Here is a 10,086-nt window from a genome sequence, read left to right as displayed (position 1 = left end):
TCTTGTGCCGCTTCAGCCGGTCCGTCAGGGTGGTTGTATTTGATGTGGGTGGCCATTCCTCCAGCGTTGCCGGTGGTGCACACGTACGAGGAGCGGCAGGGGCAATACTACGTCCCAGCAAGACGCTTCTGGTCCTGGCGCTGTGCGATGCCGTGAGCCTGGCGCCGCAGAGTCCTCCAAGAGTCGAAATTTGCTGAAGGGTTGTTTTGATTTACCCCGACATAACGGAATACGCTTGAATATGGCACCGCGATGTGTTGTGGCTGTGCATTAAGAGTGGGTATTCTCACGATCGTGAATATTGTTAGCGGCTTGAATTCTGTGTGCCTTGGTGCCTCGCATAACGTGGAGGTTAACCCCTTCACACGCTTGTATCTGATGCGTAGGGCACCTTCTATCATGCTAACCCTTCTCTTTATTTTTATTTATTTATGTACTCAGCGAATGGTAACGATGCAGGTGTCCATTGGGCACGTTTTGTTTCCCCACGGCAAGTCATTAGCATGCGATGATGAAGCAAGCAACGCCAAGCGTTTGAAATACGAGGGGCGGTCGACCAGCGCCGTTGCGGAGACTCCAGGGAACGCGCTGCTGCAGATATCAGAAGCCGCCTTTACTGCAGCAGTGCGTGATGCTCTGCGACAGCAGAAACAGCAACAACACGAGGTGGAGGGTGACGCGGATGGCGATATGCCAGCAGTGGAGGTGCATATGCATGAAGGGGGCAAAGGAGCCTCATTCTGTTTCGTCCCAGGAGCTCTTGCATCGTCACTGAGGCTGGTTGCAAGCAGTGCCATCGAGTTGCCAAGTGGTATGACGGCTTCAGTAATTGAGGCAGCCGCTCGCTTGCCCCGCGTTACCGAATTGACATTTGCCTCATCAGTTGATAGGACAGCACACCAGCTACCAGTATACTGGGAAGATCGGCCGGTGAGGGTTGCGGATGCAGTAGCCATGGCCACAGCAGGCGATGCAGAGGAGGCGCTGTTGGGGAAGCGGGTGCTGGTTGTTGGCGCTGGCGGGATCGGCTGCGAGCTGCTCAAGGTTCTCGTGCTGTATGGCTTCTGTAACGTGGACGTCTTCGACCTCGACACCATCGACGCGACAAACCTCAACCGGCAGTTTCTCTTCCAGAAGGAGGATGTCGGCGCCTCCAAGGCGGAGACAGCGCGCAAGGCAATTCTCGGCTGGTTCACTTCCTCCACGTCGCGTCGGTTGCCCAGCATTCGCGCCCATCACGCTAACATCATAAACGACGCGTATGATGATGCCTTTTACCGTCAGTTCGCGGTTGTGCTGAATGCCCTCGACAATGTGGCGGCTCGGCAGCACGTAAACCGCATGTGCATGAGCGCTGGTGTGCCACTCATTGAGAGCGGCACGATGGGGTACAACGGTCAGGTGCAGCCGATTGTGCGCGGCCGCTACGAGTGCTATGATTGTCACCCGAAGGCGGCGAGCCAGAAGACAGTTGCGGTCTGCACAATTCACGCACGCCCGACCACGATGGTCCACTGCGTGCACTACGCGAAGGAACTGTACGAACGGCTCTTTGGCGACGGCCAGCGTGGGGGCGATGATGAGTTGGCGTTTGTTGACGCGTTTCTTGACCCAATGCAGCAACAGCAGCAACAAGACGACGAACAGCACAGTGGTGACGACCGCGTGTGTCGCCTATGTGGCGTGGCATCCACGTTGGCGCGCTGTCTCTTCCACGATAAGATACGCGAGTTGCTTGATATGAAGGCTGTGTGGGCAACGCAGCCGCCGGTGCCGCTGGCGGAGGGCGTCATGGAGCGTGCCGAGGAGCACGCAACGGCCACTGCTGCGGGTGGGAAATCTGCCGAGTTTTCGCGGGACAACCCTATGTCTCTTCAGGAGACTGCTGTTCTCTTCCTTGATTCCTTTACACGGTGTGCGCGGCGCGGCGTGCGTGTCGGATTCCGGAAGGAGGACGATGACACCGTTGATTTTGTGGCGGCGGTGTCGAACCTCCGCGCGGCGGTGTTTCACATTGAGCCGCCGCAGTCAGTGGAGGAGATACGCAGCGTTGCCGGCGCCATCGTGCCGGCCATTGCGACAACGAACGCCATTGTTGCCGCTGCGGTGGTGCAGCAGGCGCTGTGCGTACTTGGGGCAGGGGTGGCGCCGCGCAGTGCACCGCAGCCGCAGATGGTCTACGTGCGACGGGCCCCGCAGGTGCGCCGCCGCCGCCTCTCTCCTCTCTTTGCTGACGACTGCAGCAACATGCACAACGGTGGGGAAAGGCAACGGTGGACAACGGACCTATTCTTGGTGCACAGTGCGCCACCCAATACGCCGAACAGTTCCTGTGTGGTTTGTCGAGATTGTCGTCCGGTTGTTCGTGTCCACCTCGACGCTACGCGTACAACACTCGGCTCCTTCGTGGCTGACGTGCTGCGTGACCGCTTGTCGATGTCAGCGCCGTCGGTCTTCAGCGGCCCCAATGTGCTGTATGAGGAGGGCGAGTTTGAGACGATGACGGCGATGCCGCTCGCGAAGTTGATGACTGCTGGTACCAAGCCGCTGGAGCTGCTCGTGGACGATCTCGACCACGAAGTAGAGTGGCGCGTTGTCATTGAGCACTCTCCTTCACAGCAGGAAGACGATGCGTATGTGCTGGAGGGGCTTGAGGCGGCGTTGCAGCTGGAACGCACACTCGTAGCGGAGGCGGCCGCAGCAGCTGGTGATGCTGGTAGGGACGGTGACGATGATGTTGTTCCCTCAGCGGTGCGAGTGGCGGCCGAGGGGGGTGAAGGTGCGTCCGCCGCTGCTGCTGTGGTGGTGGTCGCCTCCGATGAGGACGATGAAGACGTGGTGGAGATTGATTGAGTCAGCCTTGGTGGACAGACAAGTGGCGCAACACACACACACACGTATGCTTCAGGGACCGCGTTTAAACCAAAACAAAAAAGAAAATACGGTCGCATAAATCGGCACAGAAGGCTCGCTCTCTTGTTGGAAGTAATCTTCGATTTTTTNTGTTGTTTTAAACAAAAAAAGCCATCATGTACCAAATGAAGACCGCACATGTGATCACGATCAACGCCATGCCGTCATGTGTCTTTCTTTGTTCGATCTCTTTCTTATTTTGTCTTCTCCCCCCCTGCAGTGTGGAGTAGTTCATCATTGGGGTTGTCCGCATGGGGACACGCTTGTACCGTCGCCTTGTTGGCCGCTGCGTTGGCGTTGCGGTGTGCAGCAGTGCTGCTGCGACGGCTGTTGTGATGCTTCCGCCGCGCGAATCCCTGCCGGCGCCGCTGCTGCCCACACGTGTGCTGCTTGAGGGTGTTGGCCGTGTCTGCCGCTGCGCCTACGTTGGTGGCTGCATCCTTGTCGATTACCAGTGGAGCCTGCTCGGGAGTGCCGCTGCCGAGTCGCAGGAGGCGTGGAATGAGGTGCACCTCCGCAGCGCCACCCGCCTCGTCACGCTCGCCGAAACGAACGGCGGCCTGTACGTCAAGGCAGGGCAGATATTCGCCAACATGAGCCACATTCTGCCGTTGCAGTACTGTACCACCATGGCGGCGCTGCAGGACGCGGTGATGACGCGTCCCTTCTCGGAGGTGGTGGCGACGCTCGAGCGCGACTTCGGTCGTCCTATTGGAGACGTCTTCGAGACACTCGACCCGCGGCCACTCGCTGCGGCCTCACTTGCGCAGGTGCACCGCGGCACCCTCAAGGAGGACGGCACGGAGGTGGCGGTGAAGGTGCAGTACATTGACGTTGCGCAGCGCTTCCGAGGGGATATGCGGACGATTCAGTTGATGCTTGGCGTCGCCGGCTTCTTCTTTCGTGGCTACGACCTCTCGGAGATCGTCGCGAAGCTGAACAACACGGTGGCGAACGAGCTGGACTTCACGCTGGAGGCGAGTAACTGCGAGCGGGCGTCTCGGGATTTAAAGGCCGGTGGCTTCGGCGACCGCGTCATCACGGCGGAGGTGGTGCGCGATTACACGACGCGGCGCGTGTTGACCACGCGGTTGGTAGCGAACGCGGCAAAGATGTCGGACCGCAGTCGCATGGAGGCGCTTGGCATCGACCCGCGGACGGTCGCCACGTGGCTCTACGACGCGCTGTCGTACCAGCTGTTTGTCACCGGATTCGTGCACGGCGACCCGCACGCGGGGAACATTCTTGTGCACCGGCTTCCGAACGGACAGCCGCAGGTGGTTCTGCTGGACTTTGGCCTCTGCACGGAGCTCTCAGACGAGCTGCGCGTCGAGCTGGCCGCCATCTGGACATCCGCAGTCTCCCACGACACGCCGACACTGAAGCGCATTGCGGAACGGTTTGGATGTGACGACTACGCACTGTTTGCATCTTGCTTCTTGCAGCATCCGTACGAGTACTATAGCGTCGGGTCACGCGTTACGACAAAGGCCACACAAGAATTGATGCGTGAGCAAGTGCGGAGCAAGATGCAGGAGGTAAACGATATCGTATCGCGTCTGCCAAAGGAGTATGCGCTGGTGCTGCGCAATATAATGGCAACTAAGGCAATTAATAGAGAGTTGTGTGAGCCCGTCAATCGACCACTGCGCATGCTGCGGTACTCTGCGCTTGTTGCAAGTGGGCCAAAGTCGCAGTGGCGTGTATTCTGTATACTACTGCGCGCGTGGTGGGCGGAGACAGTTTCGTCGCTGTTGCTGTGGTACGCCACGTGGCGCCATCCAGAACTTATGCAGGCATTTGATGACACTTTGCATATTCAACTCAGCGGTTAGACGGAGGCATGCCCGCCCACATGCATAGATGTGTATACATGCATACGCGGATATATATATATATATATAGATTCATGTATGTGTGTATGCCTGTCTTTGTGTGTGTGTGTGCCCGTGTATGTCTGCGGAGAAGGTATCCGAAGGGAAAGGCATACGTGTGCGTAGGATCGTGACTTATTTTGTGTTTGCGTTGGTTTCTCTTAGGTGTCGATAGTCGTCCGCGTTGTGCTGGTTGTTGTTGTTGTTGTTGTTGATGTTTTGGTGTCATTTGTGTGCTCTATGGGCTTGTCTTCTCATTTCCTAGGATTGGTGCGAGGAGGGATACATGGAGACGAGTCTTGCTATACCGCTCGGACACACACATTTGACGTTGTGATGCAGCATCGCCTTGAACTTTTGTTTTTTGGTTCTTTTGTCGCGTTGCCTTCTGCTGCCACACGCCGCATCAGGCGGTTACGGGGCGTGCTTCATTTGACTACCATCATTGCTATTATTTATTGTTTTATCCTTCTGTGTCTTTATTTTTGCTCTCTACAGTCACTGGTTGCAGGTAGTAGCGAGCGAGTGCGAACGCGATTGGGAGAGACCACGATTTATAACACACTCCCTCTTCCTCACACCCACTACACATTACACACGTGCACACGCACGTTGGACTCCCCTGTCGCCTTCGCTTTTTGAGCGCCGTTCGACGAAGGCCGCCGTGCAGGTGTCTCGGCGTTGATTGAGAGTCGGAGTATCGCCATCCCAGCATCTCGTCAGTACGCACGCACGAGAAAAGTAGCAAAAAAAAAAAAACAAGCAGGCGAAGGAGATAGCAGCAGAAGCAGAAGCAGAAAAAGAGCAGACAGCGCGATGCGGCGAACTGTAGTACGACGTGTTGCGCCGTGGGTTCCGCCGCCGCGCCACGACGTGAAGGTGACGATGCCGCCTCCGCCGCCCGGTGAAGTCGGCGGTCCCTTTGGCGTCTCGCAGGGCTACAGCGACCGCCTCGCCCACACGCCGTACTGGAAGCGCATGGCTCTCTCAACGTATGAGCTGCGTATGAGGGAGAATGCAACGCGGTACCCGATGAGCGAACACCGCCCTGGGGAGTACGACATACGCTACCTCCCCAGGTCGTATCCGTGCCAGATTCGGAACCGGTCGCTCCTGGAGGTTGGAGAGCCGCGGCAAATCCCAACCATCCACATTCCTGTCATCTTCCTGGTGAACCTGTACGATGAGAACAAGAACTGTTGGTTTGGACGGAAGTACGAGACAGTGTACGTGGCGCGGCGTTTTATGCGCGAGGAGCTGATGCCGCAGCGGTACGCCATTTATGCCACGCCAGAGGCCTACGCCTTGCTTGGGCTCCCTGTGGTGGATCACCGCGTTCACGCGGAGATTCCCAAGACACCACGCGACTATGATAAATTGTTGGAGCGACAGAAGTACGACGAAGAGCGGTGGAAGTACTCCATCGAGTATCTCTTCCGAAAGTATGAGGCAGGTCCGCCAGAACTGCTGGACCGCGCCGAAGACGGGTGGGACGGCACAGAGGAAGTGGCAGTGTCGGTTGCAGGAGGTGCTGCACGCGACGGGGCTGCGGTACAGCGCAAAGGCCCCATCAAACAGCGGAAGGCGAGAAAGATCAAACTCTTCTAGTATGCTATGCCAGTCGTTGTTGTTGATTGTGTTGGATACTGATGGTCTTGTTGTTGTTGTTCTGGTGGTGGTGGTGGTGACAGCGGCGTTGCTGATGGTTGGAAGTTTTTCTTTTGTTCTTGTTGTTGCTGCTTGAAAAGTGTGGCTGAATCACTGTAGCATGTCGTTTGTATCCCCGTTTTCTTCTGCTTCTTCACTGGGGCTTTTCAAACCTTCTATTTTTAGTAATTTACAAACAGAAAGGCAAAGTTCGCTAAAAGTAAAGAGCCAGGGGCAGGGAGAGGCGTACACGGTAACGATGGTGTTGGTCTCCCTTCCGACAGATGCCGCCTCGATGAATGCAACAGCAGTGGCGGAGGCGCTTCAGGTTAACCCGAAGCGTGGCCTCTCTACTGCAGAGGTGGAGGAGCGCCGTCAGCAGTTTGGCAGCAATGAGCTCCCCGCAGAGCCGCCGACGCCCTTCTGGAAGTTGGTTCTTGCCCAATTCGAGGACACCCTTGTGCGCATCCTTCTCCTTGCAGCCATGACGAGTTTCGTCATGGCGGTCATTGAGAAGAACGCCACGGATTTCGTGGAGCCGTTTATCATTCTCCTTATCCTTGTGCTGAATGCGACGGTTGGGGTCTGGCAAGAGAACCGTGCGGAGGGCGCCATTGAGGCACTCAAGTCCTTTGTGCCCAAAACGGCGGTTGTGGTGCGCGGCGGCAAGACAATGACGGTGCAGGCAGAGGAGCTCGTGCCAGGCGACGTGGTGGAGGTGGCGGTAGGCAACCGCGTCGCGGCGGACATGAGGGTGCTGGAGGTGCACAGCACAACGCTGCGCGTCGACCAGGCGATTCTCAACGGGGAGTCTGTCGAGGCGATCAAGCAGGTGGAGGCAGTGAAAGGACGCAGCGAGCGGTTCCCAGCTAGCATGGTGTACAGCGGCACGGCAATTGTGTACGGCAGGGCACTCTGCGTCGTTGTGAGCACCGGAACCTCCACCGAGATCGGCACCATCGAGCGGGATGTGCGGGAGCAGGAGGAGGTCAAGACGCCGCTGCAGATCAAGCTGGATGAGTTTGGTGTGCTGCTCTCCAAGGTGATTGGCTACATTTGTCTTGCGGTGTTTGCGATCAACATGCTCCGCTGGTTCGCCACGCACACACCTGCGCCTGAAGAGGCGTGGTATGAGCGCTACATTCAGCCAACGGTGCATTGTCTAAAGGTTGCTGTTGCCCTTGCTGTAGCGGCGATTCCGGAGGGGCTTCCTGCTGTCGTCACTACGTGCCTCGCACTCGGCACACGGCGCATGGCACGGCACAACGCACTTGTGCGGGATCTCCCCAGCGTGGAGACGCTTGGTCGCTGCACCGTTATTTGCTCCGACAAGACAGGCACGCTTACTACAAACATGATGTCTGTCCTGGAAGTGTTCACACTCTGGAGCGATGGGGAGGTGAAGGAGTACACGTTGAAGGATTCAAAGTTCAATATTCAGCGAGATGCTGTGACGTGCGGTGGCAAGATCACCACGTCCGCATTGGAGTCGGACGGCGCGCTCAGCATGTTGGCGAACATTGCTGTTCTTTGCAATGACGCATCGCTGGAGTACAACGCAGTGAAGAACCGTGTGGAGAAGGTTGGCGAGTCAACAGAGGCGGCGTTGCTGGTGATGAGTGAGAAGCTCGCACAACCGTCAGACTGTACCCGGGTTCGCGCGTTCCGCACACTGGCGGAGCAGAAGTGGAGAAAGAACACCACCCTGGAGTTCACACGGGAACGCAAGTCGATGAGTGTGCACGCCACCTCCGGGACGGTGTCTGACTTGCACAGTCTGTTTGTGAAGGGGGCGCCAGAGGAGGTGCTGCGCCGCTCGACGCAAGTGATGCGGGAAGACGGCGTTGTTGTGCCCCTCACCGCGGCGCTTCGCTCACGCATCATCTCAAAGCTCGACGCCATGTCATCCAGCGAAGAGGCCCTGCGTTGCATCGGATTCGCCTTCAAGCCGATACGCCCCATGAAGGAGCTGAAACTCAACGATCCGGCGGGCTTTGATAAGATTGAGTCTGACCTCACATTTGTCGGGGCATGTGGCATGCTCGATCCCCCACGCGAGGAGGTGCGGGAGGCCATCGCCAAGTGCCACACTGCAGGCGTCCGCGTTGTTGTTATCACTGGAGACCGCAAGGAGACGGCAGAGGCCATCTGCGGCAAACTTGGGCTGATGCCCTCTACCCACGCAACCGAAGGCTTGAGCTATACTGGGCAAGAGTTTGACGCCATGAGTCTTGCAGAGAAACGGCAGGCTGTGATGAGGGCAGTGCTCTTTAGCCGTACTGATCCTTCGCACAAGATGCAGTTAGTGAAGCTGCTGCAGGAGCAGCGACTTATCTGTGCCATGACTGGTGATGGCGTGAATGACGCCCCGGCTCTCAAGAAGGCAGACATTGGCATTGCCATGGGAAGCGGTACAGAAGTGGCCAAGGCGGCTAGCAAGATGGTACTGGCTGATGACAACTTTGCCACTGTTGTGAAGGCAGTGCGGGAGGGCCGCTCCATCTTCAACAACACAAAGCAGTTCATTCGCTACCTCATTAGCAGCAACATTGGCGAGGTTGCGTGCATCCTCGTAACGGGTATCTTCGGGCTGCCGGAGGCGCTCTCGCCAGTGCAGCTGCTGTGGGTGAATCTCGTCACGGACGGCCTCCCTGCGACGGCGCTCGGTTTCAACGCCCCAGACCCTGATATTATGGAGCAGCAGCCGCGCCGCCTCGACGAGCCCATTGTGAATGGCTGGTTGTTCCTGCGCTACATGGTGGTTGGCACATACGTGGGGCTTGCCACAGTGGGCGGGTTCATCTGGTGGTTCCTCAGCCACGGCTTCACATGGCGCGACCTGACCACGTACGCGGCGTGCACGGACATGCAGAACCCCACCTGCGCCATCCTCGCTGACCCAGAGACGGCGCGGGCGATTGCGCTTTCCATCCTCGTCGTGGTGGAGATGCTGAACGCCCTCAACGCGCTGAGCGAGAACGCCTCTCTCATCATAACGCGGCCGTCGAGCAATATCTGGCTGCTCCTCGCCATATTTTCTTCACTTGCACTGCACCTTGTGATCATGTACGTTCCATTCCTTGCGTCCCTGTTTAACATTGCTCCGCTGGGGGTTGACCCGCAGGTGGTGAAGCACGCCCAGCCGTGGAGCATTCTTGTGCCGACGAACTTCGAGGACTGGAAGGCTGTGCTCGTCTTCAGTCTGCCTGTTATCTTCATTGACGAGCTGCTGAAGCTTATTACACGGCGCATGCAGGCACGCCACGCCAAGAAGAATGACTAGAGAGACTGAGGGAGAGGGAACGAGGGAGAGAGAGAGAGAGAGAAAGTGAAAGAGAATGTGCTTGTGAAACTGTGTGTATGCGTGTAAGCGGTTGTGTGTGTATGTGTGTGTGTGTGTGTGTGTGTGTGTATCTTGGGTTCTGTGCTTGATTTGAATAGAGCAGGGCGCATATAGGAGAGCGCGGACCATCCGGCGGCGGGTGGGGGGATTATTTATTCACAGCCGTGACGGCGTGTGGGCAGATCGTGCGCGCATACACAACCAGGCGCCCATGCAATGTGTACGTGCGATCACAAGCCATCTTACAGGGGAGTAAAGGAAATAAAACACACGACGAAGGAATAGAAAAAAAAAAAAAGGAGGGGAGGG

General features: G+C 57.3%; 4 protein-coding genes across 4 annotated transcripts; all 4 read left to right on the top strand.

The window, feature by feature from the left end:
• Positions 1 to 444: 444 nt before the first annotated feature.
• DQ04_06441030 (ubiquitin-activating enzyme) lies at positions 445 to 2,853 on the top strand (the record flags this gene model as incomplete). The annotated part of the gene is made up of 1 exon (XM_009314702.1): positions 445 to 2,853. The coding sequence occupies one exon, from the start codon at positions 445 to 447 to the stop codon at positions 2,851 to 2,853; it is 2,409 nt and encodes an 802-aa protein (XP_009312977.1).
• A 311-nt stretch (positions 2,854 to 3,164) lies between these two features.
• Positions 3,165 to 4,748, top strand: DQ04_06441020 (ubiquinone biosynthesis protein; the record flags this gene model as incomplete). The annotated part of the gene is made up of 1 exon (XM_009314701.1): positions 3,165 to 4,748. The coding sequence occupies one exon, from the start codon at positions 3,165 to 3,167 to the stop codon at positions 4,746 to 4,748; it is 1,584 nt and encodes a 527-aa protein (XP_009312976.1).
• Positions 4,749 to 5,603: 855 nt separating this feature from the next.
• On the top strand, positions 5,604 to 6,395 carry DQ04_06441010 (hypothetical protein; the record flags this gene model as incomplete). The annotated part of the gene is made up of 1 exon (XM_009314700.1): positions 5,604 to 6,395. The coding sequence occupies one exon, from the start codon at positions 5,604 to 5,606 to the stop codon at positions 6,393 to 6,395; it is 792 nt and encodes a 263-aa protein (XP_009312975.1).
• Positions 6,396 to 6,693: 298 nt separating this feature from the next.
• Positions 6,694 to 9,717, top strand: DQ04_06441000 (calcium-translocating P-type ATPase; the record flags this gene model as incomplete). The annotated part of the gene is made up of 1 exon (XM_009314699.1): positions 6,694 to 9,717. The coding sequence occupies one exon, from the start codon at positions 6,694 to 6,696 to the stop codon at positions 9,715 to 9,717; it is 3,024 nt and encodes a 1,007-aa protein (XP_009312974.1).
• Between the last annotated feature and the right edge of the window lie 369 nt (positions 9,718 to 10,086).

Source organism: Trypanosoma grayi (assembly GCF_000691245.1).
Source record: "Trypanosoma grayi strain ANR4 Tgr_644_V1, whole genome shotgun sequence".
Lineage (NCBI taxonomy): Eukaryota > Euglenozoa > Kinetoplastea > Trypanosomatida > Trypanosomatidae > Trypanosoma > Trypanosoma grayi.
This window is presented reverse-complemented; position numbering and strand designations above follow the sequence as displayed.